Consider the following 23,403-nt stretch of genomic DNA (forward strand, 5'->3'; position numbering starts at 1 on the left):
AATATATTTATTATAATCTCTGCTAATATAGGAAATTCATATAATATATTGTTTCTCAGCAGAAAATGTCTTCACTGAGAAGCTTAAGCCACCCACATTAATTTCTTGCTTTACACTGTCTGTCCCAATATTTCTTATTGATGTAATGCATCCATATAACTAAGGTGTAACAGACAGTAGTCAGAGTTATTTACTTCCTTTGAGAGCAATGATTTAGTCATAGTTGTTAGTTTTAGTCATAATCATAGATGTAGCCAAGAGTTTCTTTGAGAGCATCATGTAGTCATACACTGAGGTGGGCAAAGTGAAAATTCACTTGTGTAACTGAATATCTGTATTTTAGTGTGTTTATCCTGCCAATGTGCAACAATAACTTTGCTTAAGGTAATGCAAAATTAATTCTCACTTTTTGTAGTTTTTAATAGGATGCTTGTAGTTTTATTATATTAACAGAAATCAAATGAATAAAATTTAATTCATCTTTATATTATTACCTAATATAAAACATGTGCAATAAAAAAATCGATCCCTTTAAATGAAAAATTAAGGCATTTGAAAAAGTGATTCCTTCAGAAGCATTGTACGCCGTAGAATGTTTTTAAAATGAACAACGTGGGCCTTTTGAAAGAAAGAAATCCATAAAAAGAAAAGAGATTTTAAAAAAATGTTTTATCCTTAAAGGATGATAACTTAATGTATAATCACCATCCCCACAAAATGCTGTGCCACAAGTTTAAAGAAATAGAAATTATGCATGAGAGGAGACTGGCTTTCATAGGCCACTTTTAAGAATGAGTGAAAATAGGATTCTCAAGAAAATCGTTCTCTTTTTTCTAGAAAGAATACTAAAACTGTATATTTGATAAAGTTGGCAAAGACTTAAAAGATGGAGTAGAATGGACTTAAAAGATGGAATCATTTCAGAATGATTAATTCTGAAATTAATCTATAAAATCTGGAATTAATCAAGAAGAAATTGAAGGGAGGGTTTTCTGTGAAGTTCACTGGGTAAAGAGGAAGCAGAGGTGAGCTAAGAAAAGTGTTAATCTAAAAAATCTAAAAGTTTTATTGGGCTAAAAATTAAAAAACGTTTTTGAAATTTATCAATGAAAAAATTGAGATATTTTTTTTATTTATTTTTATAAAAGTAACATAAACAATACATAGTGTGTATGCACTTCTTGCCAACAGCTGCAGTTATATTTGTGTAGCCAGTATATGAATTTACCTGATATCCCCATATGTATTAATTGCATACATATTGTGTTAGTATGTAACTTTTATTACTTACATATGTCTTTGTGTACAATACATTTCATCTGGTAATTTTAATATAATGTAACAATAATTATGTACATCATTCTGATAATATCACAACTGAAATTCTCATCAACAGCAAAATTTTTAAGTCTTCATTTTTTTATCTTCTTTTAGTGAAGAAAAGGCCCTAAATTCAACTGAAACAGATTGGATTGATTATATCTAACAACAACGTAATTCACTGCATATTTCAATACAATGATTAGCAGTTTATTGGTTAACAGGGTGAGATTATTCCGTGTATACAGAATGACACCAGAAAAACTATAAATATGTGCTCGTCCATTTGAACATAATTCTATTCAGCAGGATTCAATGTTCTTTAAGTAAACATAAGTAGGTTTCTCTATACCATCTGCATAAATAAGAGATAAAGCAGGATCTAACTATTTGAAGAACTTTCACAAGTTCGTTAACTTGCACAGTTGAATCATTATGTACAAGGACTGTTCCTCAAGGAACAGATTTATTTATTTGTTCAAATACTGATCAGCCTTTACCTTAGAATCATTTGAGATTGTTTTCTGATAATTAATACACTGGTTAACATAAAGCCAAATACTTGGTACAAATCTGCGATAATAATTTATAAATCCAAGAAATGAACATAATTGTGATTTGTTTGATGGTACTGGTGCATTTAAAACAGCTAAGTTTTTCTATAATCTCATTTTTCTGAGACTGTACAAGACTACGCTTCATTTACATTCATACATATTGTCCTCATTTATCCTCTTAAGTAATACCTTACGGTAGTTCTGCTGGCTAAACATAAAAAAGAAGTTTTCTCTGCAACTTATTTATACATTGTTTAGTAACATTACTCTTCAAAAATTGTATTAGGATAAATTGAGAATTATCACATGATGATCATAAATTGAATATCTGGTGATTATAACAACATCCAGATAAAACCTTCCTTGTATATTGTATATTTTGATAATGTCCTCTGAAATACTGCAGGTGCTGTTTTGATTCTGAATTTGATATAGTTATCTATGCAGTCCCCATTTATGTAGTCCCTCATGGATGTTTATTACCAAATATTGTTCATTAACCATCTCTGTTTGTAAATATGCATTGGAAAAGTCAGTTTTACTGAACAACATAATTCTTTTCAAATTGATTAAAGTGTTAAATATGTTTAGTATTGGATAAACTTTGGACTCAAATACTGGATTCAAAGAAATTACTGCAAAAATACTGTAGTTCTTCAAATTTATGACGCACCCTAAATTTAGTAGATAATTTCTGGGAAAAATAAAAATATCTAATAGAAACATTAAAATACTGTATAATTTATTTATTATAAATTATTGTACGTCACATAAGTATTTTTCATCAAGTTCATCCTGTTTTAAAAATGAATATAAATAGTTAAATAGTAGATACTTACAAAAATTTACTGAATAATCCAAATATGCAGTAAACATCAAAATTGAAAGCACTCAACACTATACTTTGTATTATAGTACCTTCAAATGTAATGTAGTTAGCTACGTATGTATTTATAAGCACGGTATTTTATCCACTAACCACAGTAATTTTTCATGATTAAACAGTGTGTGTTGTTAGCTTTCTTTGTTGTTGTCGAGTCATTGTCAGTTTCATCTGAGTCGGATTTTTTGCATCACTGTGGTTTCAAAGTACATCGTCTTCAGAACTATGTAATGCATTCGACATGCACAGCACTTAAAAAAGGACTTTTTAACTATTTCTGATGGGAAATTATTGCAAGCTTTCAAAATCATTTCTATAATCGTAGCTGCTGCTGACGTTCGTTTAATTTTGCCGCTCGGTATAAGGGGATGATCGTTTCAGTCAACCACTAATTGCATTGTGTACGAATACCATCTTTAAAAGATTTATTAACCTCGACATCCAGCGGCTGCAATTGACTTGTAATAGCTCCAGGAATTACAACTAAATCACATTTTCCATTTTTCAGTCTTGTTTTAATGTCAGACAAATTACTAGGAACAACACATCCAACACTAACATACTGTTTCGTTTTATAAGTCCGGTCTACGTTCCATACACATCCTAATCCATCTTGCATTAGGTCACTCGTCATCCAGGCGTTCTGTTGAGTTCGAAGAATTATATCAACACAGAACCTTTCTTTTGGCACAGTTTTCCTGTTCAGAATTACAAACGGCGACAATTTATTTCCGTCGGCAGTAGCACTGAATATAACAGTTACTTACTTTTGTCCCTTCTCACTTACCCTGTAATTTGGTGGCGCGTCAAAGAATAAGCAACTTAATCAGCATTACCAATTTGACTAAGACAGCATTGTTTCTTCAATCGTAGATCGATTAAGTAACTTTGATATTGCACTAATTTATGCTCGTAATCTGATGGTAACTTCCGGAAAATGAAGGTTCTGCGATGCAATGACAGTTATTGCCTTATCACGAATTTCTCACACCATCCACGGCTAAATTTAAATTAAAGAACATTGTTCCAGATAGTTTCCTTGGTCTTTAACATCAGTCTATCTTTTGTCACTGGAAGACGATTTGTGCGGAGTTCCTTGAAACGACTAAACAGCAGCGTCGATTTCAAGATGTTTTCAGTGTTTTGTTCCAGAAAAAGTTTCTTCGCTCGTTTATACGCTAATAATTTCTCTTTGAACCTGCGCTATCGACGCACATTCACTTCCTTTGCTGAGAACTGTTTACCGGCGGCACGATTTCCGATCTGTTCGGCGGGTAAAATAACCGTACGTTTAAAGTCTGTACGTAAAACGCTTTTCCATGACGATGAAATGGTTAGAAAAACACAAGTAGGCAGAGCTGAACAGTTATTAAAAAAACGGGCCGAATTAGAACTACAGTAGGATATCGTACGCCTGTTCAACATCGAATGAAAGTTGACAGGAAACGTGAAAGAACGTTTGTTATCATTCAGAGAGCACACGCACAGATTCTAGAACGATGACTCAACACTAAATTATTATGTTAACGATAAAGCTGTTGAGATGTAAAGCTCTTTGAAATGAGCCACCTTTCTAGAAATTTGTATACGTTCTACACACAATGATAAATGAAATATTCTTTCACGTCCCCTGTCTGGACTCCATTCGTTGTTGAACAGGAGTATGAATTAAAAAACTTCAGCTTTACACCTATTAACTATGTTTTTATGTCAAATTGCATTAGACCTCCAATTGAAGACACACCTCAAATTTAAAACGCACTGATATTTTGACTCTGTAAAAAAAGGTGCATCTTAAATCCGAAATAATACATACGGTATATCTACCAAATTGCTTAGTGAACAACAGGCTTATCCCATCATTGGGAGCTGCATTTGTTACTTCTGTTGATTGAGAAACCTCAGCTTCAGGGAACTCTATGCACACAGTGGTGTCTGAACTCTGAAAAACATAAGTTTTATTTTCTGGTTTGAGATATAATTTTGTCTCAACAACAATAATTACCAGATTCATCTTTTAACATGTACAGAGGTTGTTTCATTAAAATCTTGAAATGTCATTTAACACAAAGTTCTACATCAATAACCAAATGCGACTAAACACACATGCCAGTGTTTAATGACATATAAATCTAAATGACACATATATTTGACAATTGGTTTGAATTCACTGGTATATTTTGCTTGTTAATTTCATGATTACATATGACTGGAAGATTAAAATCATCCTTAGTTTGAATAAGTAGGTGCATTTGAAGGGGCACTTGAGTTTCCAGTATCACCCAGTAATATAAATTTTTTCATCTTTAATTGTGTATAACAAGAATATTTGAAGCTCCAAAATTTTCTTAAAAATTCCCAAGAGGTGCCAAGGCATCATTTTCCATAAAGTCAAAATTGTAACAGAGAATATTACTGTGGTTATAATGTGATTTAAATTCAAGTAATTTTTCTTTTGTTATTTTTATAACTACCTCACTGACAGTTAAGTAACAAACATATTATGTCAGTATATTTTTCAATAACCATTTGTAACAATATAATTCAATGTGAAGATACAGCTGATTAAAAATAAACAAGTAATTAAAAAATGTAAACAGAACAAGAGTTGCTTCTCAGCATAACTAGCTCAAATGTTTTTAATAATAAACTAATATGTTTTGAAGACATTAGTAATTTTTTATTTATTCTATGTACGAGTATTTTTTGTTTAATTTTTGAAGTTTTATCTTTTATGAATTATGCATCACAGTAGAAGTCAGATTAAAAAAATTGTTTTAGAAATAATGCATGATTATTTAGACTCAAAGGATCTATATTTATGAACTTTATGTTTACCTAGCTGGTTGTGGTTAATTTGTGTAAAAATTAGAGAAAACATATGAATTATTTATTCTACATCACAGTATTGTTAGTAATAGTGATTGCTTAGAATGAATAAAAGAACTGCCCCTTTCAGCCGAGTGTATGATTTTATCAAACAAGTTTACATAATTTTTTTAATCTTTATAGATATAGTTAAAAATAATTCTGATTAGATTTTAGTAAGTCAATGGATTTATGCTACCTATAATCTCCTTCAATTAAAAACAGAACAGCAAAAATTATTTCTAACATAAGGAACAGATTCATTTTTAATTTAATTCATTAAGGTTTATGCACATTTATACAAATTCTGTTTTGCACATAAACAATCTTATTCTTTTATTGTTTATTAATAATTTGTAGAATATCTTTTTGTTATTACCATTTGATGAAATGAAATGTTATTTTTATTGTCTACTATCTAATATTTTGTGTAATATAATTTCTGTATTTTTCATTATATGAACCTTATCAAAGTTTTTTATTTGTGCACTAACTATAAGATAATACTGTTTACTAAATTGGATTACATAGCTACTTGTAAATTATGTTTAGAAAAATAAATACATTCTGATTAAATATATTTTTATAATATGCATTATAATAATGAAATTGAAATATTTTATTAATTTCATTAAAAATATTTTTCTGTAAGTAAAAAAAAAACCTTGAAATGTATTGTAGTTATATTTATTTACTTTACTGCTAGATAAACTTGTTACAAACCTACAAACCAAAGATCAGTTTACACCACTGAATTATCACTTTAATACAATTTTAAAATAGTCAAAATTCATCAGCGTCTTCTTCTTCTGAATTTTTTTACTGGACGATGCTCTAAACTCCTTATCTGATCTGCTAGTCTTGCAAATGTTTTATCTTTACCAAAACCTGTAAGATGCAGTCCATGTCTAGTATAAAAGCACCTATTCAGACCTCTATTGAAATCAAACATACAAGCATGTGTTTTTTTAACAGTTCTGTAAAGTGACTTGTTAACATTGAAAATCGCTTTGTTTAAATATGGAATGTCATACCTAAAGGGAACAGTTGAGATAATAACTTTTACATTTTGTAATTTTTTTATGACCGAATTTGCCTCTTTTGCTACAGTCGATTCACTTTCTGTTCCTATGTCATTGCATCCGGCAATTATTATAACTACATCATTAAAATTCATAGATCTAGTTAAGTCGTTGAGGTTATCTGTTGTGTTAACAAGAGTTGCATTTGGTTTAAATAATACTAAAACGCAATAAGAGTCATCAAGATTATTTTTAAGCCTATCTCTACAGTCCCTACCGTGACTATCAGCTAGTATTAAAACACTTTTCTTTGTTTTTTCGTTCAAGACTACTTGAACTACTGGAGATACATTTATTTTGTTCATTTTTCTTTTGTTTCTTTGTTTCTTCTTTTTATTGGGTTGCTTATTTGCAGTATTAATATCTTTACTTTGCTCTTCTTTTAATAATTTATGATTGACATTTACCAGTATTCCTGGTTGTTTAGTAATACCTTCTGGTTTGGAAAATATAAATTTTAATTTTTCAATCGGATCATTTAATTTAGTATTCTGCTGATTGGTAACCAAAATTTCAGATGATTCGGGTAAAAATTCTTTAGCAATGCTAATTTTTTCATTTATAATTTCTTTGTCTGGCATTGTAAGTAAGAATAATTTTTCTGGACAAGAGTGAAATCTTTTCAAAGTGTAAGGAACTGAAGGTGAATAATATTTTTCCGATAAATAAGAACCGTTTGAATAATTATCTCTCATACTTTTGTTGACTTTAAAACAATCAGATCTCCTAGTTTGCATTTTACTTAATGGCTTTGAAGTAAACTGACTTCCGCTATAATTGACTGAAACATTTTTTGTTGGAGTGTTACGAATACATTTTCTGTTTAAAACAATGGTATTATAAGTAATATCTGTTAGAGACATGGTCTTTCGTAGTAAATCAGATTGACGTTTCATGCGACCACAATTAAGTACTTCACTGATAGCTAGTTTATCATATGTTAAAGTATTTTTTTTCCTGACCATGTCTTCTGTTGTTGATATGATTGTCAGATTGTGTTTAAGCATTGAGCAAGTGTTGTCAATATGGTTCTTTTGTGGACCATCTCCACAATCTTTATCACAGCAATTGGCTAATTGCACAACCTGCTCCTTGATCTCTAGTTGAGGTAAAATCTGCATTTTTTGTGTGATACAACTTTGCATGGGATATTTTATCATGTATCTACTACCTGATTCCAGGTAATTAAATTTTTAAGTAAACCAAATACATTTTTATTCAGAAGTTCTACTTAGCCACTGTATTAGATATTTTTGTTTATATTAAAAAATACTTATTCAGTAAATATTGTTATTCGCTTTACAATTAATAACCTATGAACATACTTCACTTGTGGATTATAATTTAATATGAAATGTAAAATAATGCACATATAAGTACAATAAATTGTATAAATGAAACAAAATAAAATTTATTTGCTGCAGCTTAAGAGATAATAATTGAATAAAAAACACCAGTTCAAAAGTTAAAGCACAGAATATTACTGATAATTTAAAACTTATTTATATAACTATGTGACACAAACGCATATATGCTTATCGATCACATAAAAAAGTCAAAAGTAATCTGAGAATACCAACCAGCTAAAAAGAAACTATAAATATCACTCAAACTTTACTTGCTCTATTTTACTTTGAGTTGCATTTTCACACAATAAGCATTATTAATTTCTCATTTCTGTTTCTAAAATTGTATTTCTTCTTTACAATTGGTTAAAAATTTGGTTATTTATCTTCAAAACATCAGAATTTTCCAAAAAAAATATTTTATGTTATTCATTATATCACTAGAAGTCATACTTTATTTTTCATTAATTATTTGTTTTGTAAATACAATAATCTTGAGTATCTTCTTCTTTTTTTAACTTCATACTTGAACATTTTGATATTGAATAGTCTAATATAGCCTATCCTTAAGTTTCTTTTCTCAGAAATTTCCAAACTTTTTTTAGCAGACTTTCTGTAAATAAAATTAACTATTTTACAAATATTCTTTGTTAGAAATTATAATCAATATCAGAAAAAATCAAAATTTTAAATAATGATCCTTCATATATCAAAACTGATTTTTGTCACAAAGTTTTGCCAGTGTACTATAATTTTAGAGAAAATAATTTATTTAGTAGTGTAATAAAGTATTAGTTGTTGTCGGTTACACACAATTAAAGAAGAAATTGAACTTTCTATTCTATTTTTTTTTTTAGAAATTCAAAGAAATTTCTTAACTGGGTGTCTGTATAATTACATAAAATTTACAAGTTGGTACAATAAAAAAAAGTAATATTTAGTTGTTATAATTGCTGACTGATTCTGAAATCTATGGGTTTAACAGTTATAAACACTGTTAGTAGTAAAATCTTGAATAAAATCTCTTCTCTAATTTTTCCATCCCCCAAAAATTCTGTCAATAACGGGTAATTTAAAAAGAAAACTGAAAGCAACAATTTTCATACCAATTTTTATAACTAAAAGCTTTTCCCAAAGCTTTTTTCTGATCTTGTACTGAGCTTTGTTCTTTTATGTATTATGCTTTTTAATTCATGTTTTTTTTTTTGTATGTATAATAGTCATATTAACTGACCACTTTGTTCACAGAATTATAATGGAAACTCTCTACAAAAAATGCAAAAGTTTTTAATACGAATTAATAAAGCAATTGATATAAATAAGATTTACAATGTACACAATTATAACCAAATCTTTATTTGGTCTGTTGATCCAAGTTACAGAAATAAGGGTATGTACAATTGTGCAAAGATTCATTTTTTGTTATACTTACTAAGTGTATAAAATAGACTTTGCCAAGGGTTTATCAACAAAAATTTCCAATTCATTGCTGAAGAAGTATCGTCAGAACTATCAAAAGTGGATGTAAAGAACCCACAGTTATTAAGAAAACATTTTTAAAGAAATTCGTCATTAGTTGAAAAGAAACACAAAACACAGCTTTGTGAGAAAATCAATAATTAGAGAACATCAATAATTAGTCAGTCTGACGTAAAACATAATTGCTCTAACAGACCATTTAATCTTAAAAACTTGATAACTTTCTTCTCCTCTTATCATCATTATAAGATAAATTGATTGCCAAATTGCTGGTTAATTTTAGCCTCATTCTGAGGCTGTGTATAATGTGCATTCTTCTATTATATGTTACAGTGTGAGGTATGAGTCACAGCTTCCATGTATAGGTGTCTGTTCTTCTGCTAACATATAAGACAAGGTGAATCAAGTATGACCAACTTGAAGTCTTGTAATAGCAACTTGTACTTAGCGCGTTAAAACATTTCTTGTTTTAATGGAAAATGGGGGTATTTTTAATGGAATTAAGCTTCTTTGTAAGCATTCCCCAGTTCCTTATCCATTCCTTTCTTATGTGACATAGCTTTAACTAAAGTAATATCCACTTCATCGCTGTTTGCTGCTTGTTTAGTTGCTCTAACAACTGCTTCATTCCCTGCAATACTGGTGTGGCCAGATGTCCATACAAAGATGTTTTGTTTCCCGTTCTCTTTTAGATTCCTAATTTCTGTTAAGACTTCTTGAACCGAAGCATCATGTATATTCCTTAATGGAGTAATTGCATTTAAAGAATCAGAACATCTTAAAGAATCATTATTCTTCGCTATAATGTAAAATGAAGCGAACAGCTTGCTGAATAGCATATAACTCTGCTGTGTATACACTTGGCTACTTTAGGTAGTCCCCAAAAGTGGGATTTGCCATGTACGACTATAAAGCTTTTGATGCCTATCATGGTCATCAACTCATCAGTGAATATATGGGTGTAGTTTCTATATTCGGATAACAATCTTCAAAAAGCATTTTGAATATTAAGTTTTGATACTCCCTGTTCTACCTTGTTTTTTATGTCGATGCAGTCCTCTATCGTTGGTATTAGCCTTGCTGGGGGCTTCTCTTTTGGAAACTGACAGAACTTCTGGTTAATCAATTTCATGGTTCCCACAGATTTCCAGTCTTCTTATCCCAGCAGGTCTGGAAAAGGTAGGTCTTTTCTGAAACGGTTCAATCAAACCATGTTTATATAAAGAAATGAAGTTTATATGTCTTAGGAAAGTCAAAACATGAGCTGTATATCTTAGTAATAGAATTTTCCAACTGTAATTCAGTGGCATGACTACAGAGCCATGTCACTGAAGTCACGGCTTCTCACAAAATACTGTTAATTGGGCTTGTGCAGAAGCCTCCTGTAGCAAGCCTGATTCTTATATTATGGAACATGTTGATTTTCTTTAGGTAGAGACTTTTTGGCAGAGCCACATGCTATTGATCTGTAATTTATTCCAGATTAGACCAGTGCTTTGTAAAGTCTTAACAATAGTTCTTTATCAGAGCCTTAATTCAAATTTGACAGACACCTGATAACATTAAGGCCTTTCTGACACTTTATTACTACTAGTTTCGCTATGTGCATCCACCATGAAACAACGTATCTGTCCAAAGTGAGACCTAAAAGACAAACTGTTTCTTTATATTCAATAATACTGTTAGCCATTGTCAAAACTAGGCTTCTGTAAACTGATCTTTTTCTAGTGAAATGCACACAACATATTTTTCCAATTGAGAACTGGAATCCATTCATGTTTGCTATTTTGATGAGCTTGTTAATAGCTGTTTGTAGTATGTATTTAACCATTGCAGTTTGACTGCTGGCATAGAAAATCGCAAGGTCATCCAGATATAAACTTCTTCCAGTGTTGGAAGTATACTACTGGTAATAAGCTTGTTCACTGTGATTGTGAACAAGGTTCCACTAAGTGGTGATCCTTAAGGTACACATTTTCCAACTTCCTGAGTGATGAATACTGGTTTGCAATTCTAACACAAAAGAGTCTTTCCTTCCAATAATTTTTAATCATACTTGGAAGTCTTCCTCTTTTTCCCCAAACTTGTAATTGTTTTATGATGCTGTATCTCAAACTCATATCAAAAGCTTTTTCTAAATCAAAGAAGAAGGCAAAGCATTGTTTATTAGTTAGGATATTTATTGCATTTTCAATATTAATCATCTGGTCTGTGGTAAAGTGAAACAATCTATACCCTGTCTGATGGGGTGAAATCCATTCTTCTTTATCAAGCACCCACATGAGTTGATAATTTATCATTTGCTCTAAAATGTTTTTTAATGCACAACTAAGCGAGGTGGGTAGCTTCTTGCATCCAAGGGATTTTTTACTTTTTTTGGAATAGGAGCTATAATTGCTTTTTTCTATAATCGTGGATATATACCAGAATTCTGTTAAAAACCTCTAATATTTTCTTTCTTGCAGTGACATTAGCATTCTAATCATTTCATATCAGATGTTGACTGGATGAGCGGCAGTGTTTGCTATTTTACTCAGAGTCTAATTGAGTAATTGAGCTCTTCTTCAGTAAAGTCTTAAGTATAATAAAAATAATCTTGAATATAAAATAATAAATCATTTTCAGTTGCAGCTTTGTGCTTTGTAAAATCATTGACATAATTTTTTGCTGCACTGACAGCTTTATGGTGACTCGAAAACTTCTCAAAGGCAAGACTTCCAAAGGCGAGTCAAGATGCTTTTCTCCATACAGGTAACCTGATGGTAGGATGATTCTCTTTTATTGACTGAGTGGTGTATGCATATAGCTAATGCTTGTAAATGAAATCAGTACATCATTGAACTTGTTCGAAGCACGAGTTGCTGAATTGATGATGGCACTCCTCCTTTTGATCTCTGATTAGGTGCTTGATCAAGCCTACCTATGTTGAACCCATTCAATTTCAAAGTAATAGTATTCCTTAAATGTGTCTCTTGTAAGCAACTGCATAAAGGATTTAATTCTGTAATCAATAGCTGCAACTCATTCACATTTGACAAACATCCATTGATGTTACATTGCAAGATCTCCAATATTTATACTGACAATATTACAAGATAAGATTTATTGCCACCATTTTTCTGTTTTTTTTTTCCATTGTCCTGATGGCCTCCACTCTTAAGACAGGGTATATAGGGTGTCTGAGACCTTGGAGATGTACTCTTCTTCCGTCTGGTTATCCATCTCCGATAACACCAGTGGTGATGGAGAGGAAATTTTGTAGCTGGTATCGAATGATACCAACCCAGAAGGAGCAGGAAGTGTTGCATCCAAGTTTATACTTGATGGACTCCCCAATGAAATTTTTACCTTAGGCTAACCTTTCTCCCTGAAGGCCATCTTCCTGATGGCCTTGTTGAATTCCAAGGTATCTTTGGCCTTGGAGATGGAGTATTCTGATCCTCCGTAATAAATTATGAAGGATGTCTTGCTGCCAACATCAGATGATAACAACTCCGATGGTGCGGTCAGAGGTTTATCAGGGTCGAGATTCAATGTACTCTCCACTAAAGTGTAAGGGCAGCTTTAATGCTTACCCTCTCACCTAATAGACTCCATCTATTTGTTGGCTTCATTATCGATCGATCGAAACCTTCCTTTTCCAATATCTTTACCTCTGTTTTCGTAGGTCCCTGAATGGGGATTTTTTGATTTGTACTTTAGTTCAGTCTTCTTCATTTTGTTTTACTTTCCTTTGCCTTTTGACTGGTCGAAGATTAATTCCTCAGTTGTGTAGCAATATTTTGTGTAGAGACATCTGCTTCTTTCTTCATTGGCTTTGAATTAGTTTCCCTAATTGGTCAACTCTTTAATTTGTGATTCATAATTTGTTCGACCATGCTTGTTAATGTGGTGCCAGTTCAAAAATTACACAGCAAAATTCAAAATTTGCCACAGCAACCTGCGGATAGGACATAAGCTTCAATGATCTGCTGAGCACAATTTTTTTGGCTGAAGTAGCTGACCTTTTGAGTGGCTTTTACCTCCTGTACTGCTACTTCCTCCATACAAATCGGACAGTTTTGTGATCTAACAGAATGATGCCTGTGGCAGTTAACACAAACCAGTGGAGCTTTGCATGGGGATGTAATGGATCACCACAAGGACATCTGTTTCCTAATGCATCTCGCCGCTGTATGTCAGAATTTCTGACATCCAAAATGCTGCAATTGAGTCGGGATGAAAGGATGAACATCCAGTCTATGAAAGCCGGCCTTAATTTTCTTAGAAAACTTAGGTTTGTTAAATTTTAAAACATGGGACGTGGAGGATACAACTTCTCCATTACGTCGGGTGTTCAAATGTCAACATACAATAACTCCTTGTTCCTGAAGCTCCTTGACAATTTCTTCTGTGAAGTTTATGAAGGTTTATGTGAAGGTTCCTGCACACAAAAACTCACATAGAGATATTTAGCATACCATGCAGTACAACCTCAACGTCAATGAGTTCTACCTTCATAGCGTTCAGTAATTGTGATAATTGTAGGTCATTTATGGTTTCTACAAAAAAAACCCATGCTAGTCTCTTTTAGTGGTTCTCCTACAGCTTCTGTGAATCCACAAGCAATTACAAAAGTACTAATTTTAGAGAAATCCCCTTCTTTCTTCTTTATCACCACACACTTTGGAATTGGTTCAAAGCTCTTAGGTCGAAACTTAGTTTGGATCTTCTTTTCTGTCTCACTGAACCTGACCCTCTTCCTTCCCTTCACTTCCAAAGCAAAGGTTCTCCTGGATCGGTGTTTTTTATGTGGACCCTCTGCCACAGAAGATGTAGATGTAGATGCTTCCTTAACCGATAGTTTCGTCAGTTACTATTTCGATAGTTACTACCTGATCCACAATACTGACATCCCAGGGCTCAAATGTAGCAGCAAGGGCTTCGATCCCTTATTCATGGAACAATCCCTGCCAAGAGCCGAAGTGACTGACTCATGCTGAGCGGCACAAGACAGCAGAGCTTAGCTCACAGTTAAACACCCTCAACTGGGTTTCACAACTGAGAGAAGGAATGAGGACTCCTTGTCTGCCACTGACCAGCGTTGGAAAAAACAGATCACAGTAATGCCTCCTGCCCCCACTACAAACAGTGAAATTGAGAAACACAACAAAACCAGCTCGGACAGCACGGCACCACCAATCGCGTTCTCCACAGGGGAGCTCCTGAGGAAGACCATTGTCTTGTTGGCCGACAAAAATGAAGGTACCAAAGTACCATGTTGTTGCCCGCCCCGGCGTATGTGTAGGTGTTACTGCACAGATGTGGAGTTGGATTTAATTATAATCATTATTATTATTGTTATTTTTTTTGTTGAAGTTTTAGGGGCATTACAAGTTTTAGGGACTACAATGGTCATTAGCCCCTTTCAAAGTCAAATAAAAGAAAATATTCCTTCCCCCCTAATAAGATCATTAGTGACGTAGTCAGAAGACTAGTCTTTTCAAAACAGATCATCTAGTAAAAAAAACTTGTCAAAAGTTTTTGAAACTCCAAACAAACACAAAATGACAAGGGTGTAATGGGCCCTTGCCACTTAAAATCACTTAATTCTAAAGGATTCAATGTCGAATTCAAAGGATTCTGATGCCTTGAGGATGGATCCTTCTGATCCACCATAATAAATTACGTAGGATGTCTTGCTGCCAGAATCTGATATCGGCTCAGATGGTGCGGTCAGCAATGCATCGAGTCGAGACTCGATGCATTCCTCGCTATAGCTTGTGGGGCGGCTGAAATGCTCACCCTCTCACTTAAAGGCCTCCAAGCTTTTGGAGGATCTATTGTATGTCATTCTGCATCCTCAATTTCAAAAATGTTAATTTATTGCTTCTCATTTCCCTGAATGGGGATTTTTTAATTTTAGCTTTTGCTTCAGGCTTCTTATGAATTTTGGCTTCATTTTCCTTCGCCTTGGAGCTGGTCAAAGACTCATTCCTTGGTGGAGAACTCTTTTATTTCTTGTTTTTATTCTTGAGGGTTTTGGACTGCTGTCCCTAGTTGCTCGATTCTTCATTTTTGATCAATGATTTGTTCTGTAAATTTGCTAAGGCTAGCACCAGTTCTGTTATCATGTCCTTTGATTTGAAGGAAACTGCAGGAGCAGCAGCAACCTGTACATAAGACATGGCGTTTGAAGTTCTACTATGCACGATTTTTCTTGCTTCAAAGTAATTAACCTACTGAATGGTCTTTACCTCTTAATCACTATTTCTTCCTTATATTTTGGACAGTTTCGAGATTTTGCACTGTGATGTCCATTACAATTAACCCAAATTGGTGGGTCCCTGCAATTTTCCAAATTTCTGATATCCAAAACACCGCAATGGTTTAGGGATCAATGGACAAACATCTAGCTCATGAAATCCAGCCGTTATTTTTTCAGGACAATTAGGTCTGTTAAACATCAAGATATGCATTGTAGAGGGCACAACTTCACTGTTTTGCAGTATATATTCACGACAGTATATATTTTGCAGTATATAGTCACGACAGTCAGACAGCAATTCCCTGTTCATTGAGTTCTTCTACAATTTCATCTTTTGTGCCATTCAACAAATCCCTACACACAATACTTCCTTTGGACGTATTTAGCATTCCATATGGAGCAACTTCAACGTCAATGAGTCCTATCTTCTTTGCTTTTAGCAACTGAGACGACTGTATGTTATTGACAGTCTCAACAAACAATCCCATCATAGTCTTTCTGGTGCTTCTGTGATCCCTTGAATGATCACAGGATCTTGGAAAAATCCCCTTCAGCTTTCTTAATTACCAAATATATCATAAGGTGCAGGCTGAAAGAAAGTTGGACATGCCCTGGATCATTGATCCTGCCTGGGTTCCCCCAGTCACCCGGGCTGGTGGTCATGTACTTATAATTGTAATTATTTTTGCAATGTTTTCAGAATTTTCCCATGATATTCAATAACTAAATGCTTGTGAAAATTTCTGAATGTCCTGCAACATTCTAGTCATAATGAAACAATCCATGTTATTAGGATGTATGAGTACATTAAATATTTTTTAATAATAAACTTAACAATTTTATTTTCTCTATTTATCTAATGTAAACATATGACTCCCCCATCCGTTGTCAGAAATAGTAATTAAAGCTTGAATACATTCTCTAAGATGTTATGCAATACTTGAATAATTCATAACCATTTTAGTGTTTTCTTTTGATATATTATTTCATGAATTTTTACATTTGGTTTTCTACCTCCCCATTTACTTAGTGTGGGTGATTATTTGTATCATACTTTTACCAAGATTGTAAAAATTCACTAATAATTTTTTTTATTCCTTGATTTGTTAAAAAAAACAAAAAACAAACTGAAGTTGAAAACTGACTACCTGAACCATGTTGAAGTGCCTGTCCAGTGTAACAGATGATAGTGATTCACAAATAAAGAAAAACTAAAGCAGACCAACAATAATATAATATTAACTAGAATTTATAAATAACAATCTTAAATCTATTTACAGAAATAAAAAAGTATATGAAGTAGGCTGTAAAAGGCAATGTGAAATCTCTCATATTTTCATTTCAATCCTAAAATCCTTTAGTTAATTAAAAGTGATTCTACCAACAGAGTGATGCTACTGAGACAGTATGGAAAACATACCTTACCACACAAAGAATAAGTCAAATATTTAAAAGCTAAAAGTTAATGTATCTTGTGACCAGGTTGTTTACGCCATTGCGTAAAGTTGCGTTATTTCCAATGAATTCAAAGTTATGGTTGGGTCTTGTTGTTTGTTACAGGGTTGGTAAATTTATTACTCTGTTTCGTATTTGGGCTTGTCATATGTGTGTGTATCTGTTTGATTATCTTTGTTTGGTTTATCGTATCCGCTCTCAAGTCCTGGCGTCAGTCGGACGGGCGGTTCTGTTATCTTATTAGTGACCGCGTGTTTCATATCTTGCTTTATTTATTGCTGCCCTCATACACACCCTTTTTCTATCGTTCCCATACTAATACATGCACACATCTCTTGTTTTTTACACACACACTCTCCTGTCTGCTTCCCCTTACTTCTCACCACGCCACCATTTTGGCATTCTAGTCCAGACTTTCACGTTTTGCGGATCCACAAGGCTGATCCTCCAGCCTTGGAGGATCAGCTTGCAATTGTCTCTCTCGTATAATGTTTAAATACTTTCGTCGTCTTCATACTCTCATAAACGTTGTGGTATTTCTCTGTCGAAATATTCTCTAGTTCTACTAGTCAGTGTTTCGTGATTTCACCATTCTCTATGTTTTGTTTTGCCTCGTTTCTTTGTTACGTTAATCTTCAAATTCTGTATATTACGTCTATGTTGAAAGTGTTTCAATTACTACAAACTGCCAATTCTATCGACGCCGAATCTTCTCCAGCTGCTGATTACATTTTCATCGATGCAGAATCTCCAAACTCGTTGCTACATATCTGAGATGCTACGTATTCTACTTCTAAACCACGTTTCACCTCTGTATTCTTGATCCGCCATTGCAGACTTCGCCTAGGATTAACTGTATGTATTCTTACGTACCTTCATTCACGAATTCATCTCTTGCTAATATTTATGTGTGCTACAGCGAAGTTCAATTTTCATTATTTATTACATTAAACAGTTATTTTATCAGTAAAATTTGTGAAACATTCAGTTAATCGTACATTATGCAGTTCAATTTCAAGTTTAGGTTAAAAAAACATTTATTCACTTAAGTGCAGTCACGTCAGGTGTCTTATATAAGGTTGTTATTGTTCATGTGCAGCATATTTTACGTACTTACTTATTACAATTTGTTTCTATTGTAATTAACTCTATCATTTAATCTTGTAAGTTGTTAATCGCCGAGATTAATTCTTATCTATTCATGAACCTAATTCATATTACTTCTTATATTAATCTAAAGAAAATAACTCCTGATGTGAAGTTACATTTTTGGACTTAATTTTATATTTTCAAGAAAGCTTACTACTAAAATGAACTCTATTTATACGTTTACTTATTTCAATTTGATTATTGTAATTAACTCTTTTTATACTGGAAGATTATCGTGGCTTTTTTCTACATTAAACTAGAATTCCACGTATTAATTATTTAATGTTAAGTATGATGATGTTCATAATTCAGAAATGGCCAGTGCCAAATAATAAGAATTGTTTTAGTTCATTTTTCTAAGTTAATGACATTTGTTCATTGCTAATTTTCATTATTACAGAATATGTCAGTAATGCAACAGTTTTCCAGTTACACTATTTTTATTGATGATATGTTTATAAGTATCTAATTGTAAAATAAGGTGTCTTATATTGCTTTGTTTCAGGCTTTGTTTAATTGTAGATTCTCAAACTATTATTTGAAATATGTATTTATCATGTATTATTATTACTGATATTCTGATTTCAGCTGATATTTCTTATATAAAATTAAGTTATGTTTATTTCATAATTTCATTTAATTTTTTAAGGTTATGATTTAACATAAGTTCAGTTGTTTTCTTTCTAATTAAAGTCCAATTTCTTTTGGCAAATACGAGCTGTGTGTTCTTTTATTTTTGTTAACTTTACCCAACACAGGTTATAATATTATATTATAATCCATAATTTTATGTTATGTTTTAGGTATAGGTAAAGCGCTTCTACAATCAAGTATAGCACAAACAAAGACATTCAACCTTTCTATAGTGACTGGTGTATTTACAAGCAATGAAACACAAACAATAGCTAGAAATGAAGGCTTTCACTGTTTATATGAGCAGGCATACAATAGTTGGAAAGAGAAATCTCAAATAATATTTGGAAATATTGGATTTAAAAATAGTTCAGCCAAATTAATGGTATTTAATTTAAATAATGCTGACTGCAATGTAAATGTAAGCAAAGAAATAATGCAGAAGAATAAAATATCGCAGTTATGTGTTTTAAAAACAATTACCAACAAAGTTAAAAAATGACTTATAAAAAATTAATAATTACTGTACTTACGCTTACTTATGTGTATATTTTTTTTATTTCAGATCATTATTTTAAAAACCATGAATTTGTTGATAAGAAAAAATTAAGAGACACATTATCTAGGAGAATTGCTAGATTATAATTCACACAGGTAACTAATGTATATCGGTTACTAGGTAGAAACTAACCATTTACTAGGGGAAACTAACTACTAAGTACAGAACATTGTTTCTATTCTTAAGGGGCTTAACCTCTGGAGTAATAGTGGATCCAAAAATTTGCTTCTTGCTTCTTTGCCAAAAATTTGACAAAATTTTTATTCATTTTGAGTGACTGGAACCAAATTTTATTAAATGAAAGGTTAAGATTTTTAAAAAACCATGCTTGCTTATTTCTAAAGTTCTACCGAGCCAATTTTAACAATATTATTATTATTTTTAAATCCTTTTATTGAGTTTACTTTTCAGAAATTTTTAATGTACTGTTTTTCTCAGAAAACCTGTAAGATAAACCTACCTAATTCCTTAACCACTGAAGATATAGAATTGGGTACTTTTTAATGTATGCCCCAACCCAGAAAAAAATCCCAGTCAAATTTTACATTTTGACTGTGTCAAAATGTAAAATTTCAAAATTTGTTGCAGAATTTTTTAAAAAGTGCTTTTTTGTAATTACTGATGTTTTCTGTTTCTAATTATAAAATTAAATGCTCTTACAGGTTGTAATTATCTACTCCATTTCATATCAATGAACCCCAACATTTCAGCCCAGCTAGATTTAACTCAAAAGTCAAGCTGTGCATTCATTTATTCATTTTCTTCCAGTGCAAAACTATTACAAAGGAATAATTTATTTTCAGAAATCTATTTTTTTCTTTAACCAAATTATCTTTTAAATTTTCTAAATATAAGAAACAGTTGTTTTCAAAACTATTTTGCTTAATGTACTTTAACCATAATTCTTTTTTTAATAAAGTTTCTTTGCATATTCTTTGACCCCTTTCCTTGATGTTGCATTGGCAAGAGTATAACATTTTGATAATTTGAAAGTTCAAATTGTTCATGGACCAGAGCAAAGTAAATTACTTCCCTATTCACACAAAACTTTTACAAAAAATATTGCATACAAAGAAGTCTCTCAATTTTTATTACTGGTTTGTAAAGAGCTATTTAATGTATATGATGAATGATACGAAACAATAACAAAAAATAATAAAATATAAAAAAAAAAAAAACAAAATATATATGTAGAAAGATGCAAAAAGGTATCCTTTCCCTGGATGGATTATCATTCTATTAAAGATTCAGAATTTTGTATTTTGATGAAAGAAATTGTCGACAGCTATTTTTTAGAAAATGTATGTGTTGTGCAATGAGTTTTATTATTTGTTAAAATATATCAGATGTTTACTGATCTGTACAAAAATACTTTGATTGCTTATAGACCTACCTCTATTTTCATAGCTTCATAAATTTTTTAAGCTTGGTTTGATAAACTGTTTATTTAATTTTCATTAAAAACAATTCTGTCATGAAACTTTGTGAAGCAAGACTTGCAAGATCTTACTTGATTAAAGAATTCTTTCCTTCCTAATAAAAAATAGTTCAGGTTGTTAAATCTAGTAATAGACCTAGTAATAAATGTAGTAATAGCTTTAAGTTTAACTTTTGATCCACTCTATACTCAACAAAGATTTACCAGGGAATGGTACTGAAAAACCATAACAAAAAAATGAATCTTTGCATATATGATTAGAATGGATGTGATGTTTCATTGTACCAAATAAAAATATCTGGTATGGAACATCCAGGCAATTTAACCTGCCTGAATGCTTGAATATTTATGTTTAAATTCTATACAAGAAGAGTCCTAAAAATGAATTAAAAATAAAACTGAACAAAAAATGTTAACTGCTGACTTCTATTGTAAGTACATTTATGCTATGAAGAGTGAGTGTATTGGTAAAGAATATTAAATGAAAATACAATATTCAAGTTCTAGAATCCAAGAGTTATGAAGTACAGAGGAATTTAATTTGACAAGAAATCAAGAAATATAATATATAATTCTCATAAACGTTTTTCAGGAACGCAATTCCAAGTAATCAGTGGAGATTCTAGGTATTAAAAGTGGAGTTAAGTAAGTAGTGTTGGACAACTAGATAGTTTGGGATGTTAAGACCAATACAATAAAACATTTATCAACCACCACATTTATATTAAAAAAACTCAATCACAGAAAAAACTTTTTTTAATAAAATAAGCCCAGATTCTATTTTGCAGTGAATTTTTGAGGTAAAAATACTATATTTTTGAATATATAATTTATTATACTTTTAGTAACACCTTTTGAATCTAGATTATTAATTGTATACTACCAGTAAAAATGACAGATTACTTGTACAACTTATATAGTATTTATTAGTAAGACATTGGAAGTCAGTTTTACATTTACTTTAAGTGTATTCATTCATTCATTCATTTAAAACATGCAGATTAAAAACTATAAACATGTAAAATAATTTCCTAAACCTTTTCTGTTTTTCAAAGATTTTGACAGATGCTACTATAATAAAATACTGTACAACCTTGTTTTAAAATTTATTTATTAAAAAAACTTTTTCAAACATTTTATTTACAAAGTTACAATTATCAAAGTACCCGTTGTGTATTTGTATATTTTGATTAAAAAAAATGTAGATGAAATGGTGAAGTCATGATAATTGAACCAATATTAAGAATAACAGTAAAAATAATAAGTTATAAAATAATTTATAAAACTATAATTAATTAAGTTCTATAATCAAAATCAATTATTATACTACGTTAAAACATCGTGGTCTAAATTAACAGCTGGATTGACAATTCCTCCAATCTCTGATATGGTTGTCTTTTTTTCCTTAAGGTTTACGGCCATTGTTTTTGACTGAAAAAAAAGCTTAAATTAAATAATTATGAAAATTACATAAAGATTTGTAAATAAAATGATCTACTAATTCAATTAAAATTATTTAATTTAAAAAATCTCATGACAATTTTTATGAAAAAAATTCCATGATAAGAGAAAAGTGATTTGTACAATAAAATTAATGTAATTTAGGTAAAACTAATTCATTTCGGACTGGTTCCAAAACTTTAATGTGGAGGAACTGTCATTGCACAAATCCTTTCTCAACCATGATACCCAACAGAAGATTGTTTGGTGGACAAGATTGTATTTGTTGTTATTCTTTTATGTCATACTTCAATTATGTATTTTTTTAAATAATGAATTTAAGAGAACAATTTTTTATTTTAAACTTGGGAAAACTGCTTTAGAAATACATGGAATATGTAAACAAGCATTTAGAATGCTGCTGTGGGTATTATACTGCCACTATGGCTATTAAAGGCTATTTTAAAAAAGACACATATTGATTGATAAGAAAAATGTTTGGGTAATAAAGTTATTTCACATTCTATCCAGGATCTATCTCATTATGACTTCTTACTGATCCAAAATGAATCTTTAATGAAATCCAACAGGAATTGCTGGAACACATCAATAAAATGATTTACATCAATCAGTGATATAGTAATTCCAGCCAAGAGTAAAAAGGATTTAGAAGAAACAATGAACGGCATAGATGAAGTCCTATGCAAGAACTGTCGCATGAAAATAAACAAGAACAAAACAAAAGTAATGAAATGTAGTAGAAATAACAAAGATGGACCACTGAATGTGAAAATAGGAGGAGAAAAGATTATGGAGGTAGAAGAATTTTGTTATTTGGGAAGTAGAATTACTAAAGATGGACGAAGCAGGAGCAATATAAAATGCCGAATAGCACAAGCGAAAGGAGCCTTCAGTAAGAAATATAATTTGTTTACATCAAAAATTAA

The 23,403-nt window shown here is 31.4% G+C and overlaps 2 protein-coding genes across 5 annotated transcripts in view; one reads left to right on the forward strand and one right to left on the reverse strand.

Moving 5' to 3' along the window:
* The window catches only part of LOC142320635 (uncharacterized), a 53,109-nt gene that overhangs the window by 19,283 nt on the left and 10,423 nt on the right, over nt 1–23,403 (forward strand). For 2 of the 3 annotated variants that reach the window (XR_012755461.1, XR_012755462.1), the window contains 2 exons: nt 9,305–9,446; nt 19,190–21,816. Coding sequence is in view for 1 of the 3 variants with exons in the window: in XM_075358657.1 (XP_075214772.1) it covers nt 9,305–9,446; nt 19,190–19,521 (474 nt within the window). In the remaining 2 variants the exon portion in view is untranslated. Of the gene's footprint in view, nt 1–9,304; nt 9,447–19,189; nt 21,927–23,403 lie in introns of those variants that run through there. The other variant, XM_075358657.1, reaches the window with a different exon arrangement.
* LOC142320634 (sodium-coupled monocarboxylate transporter 1-like) overlaps nt 22,121–23,403 on the reverse strand; it is a 69,209-nt gene continuing 67,926 nt past the window's right edge. For both annotated transcript variants that reach the window (XM_075358656.1, XM_075358655.1), the window contains exon 16: nt 22,121–22,447. In XM_075358656.1, the coding sequence (XP_075214771.1) occupies nt 22,343–22,447 (105 nt within the window). In that variant the 3' untranslated portion in view covers nt 22,121–22,342. The remainder of the gene's footprint in view (nt 22,448–23,403) is intronic.

Source organism: Lycorma delicatula, chromosome 2 (genome assembly GCF_047948215.1).
Source record: "Lycorma delicatula isolate Av1 chromosome 2, ASM4794821v1, whole genome shotgun sequence".
Classification (NCBI taxonomy): domain Eukaryota; kingdom Metazoa; phylum Arthropoda; class Insecta; order Hemiptera; family Fulgoridae; genus Lycorma; species Lycorma delicatula.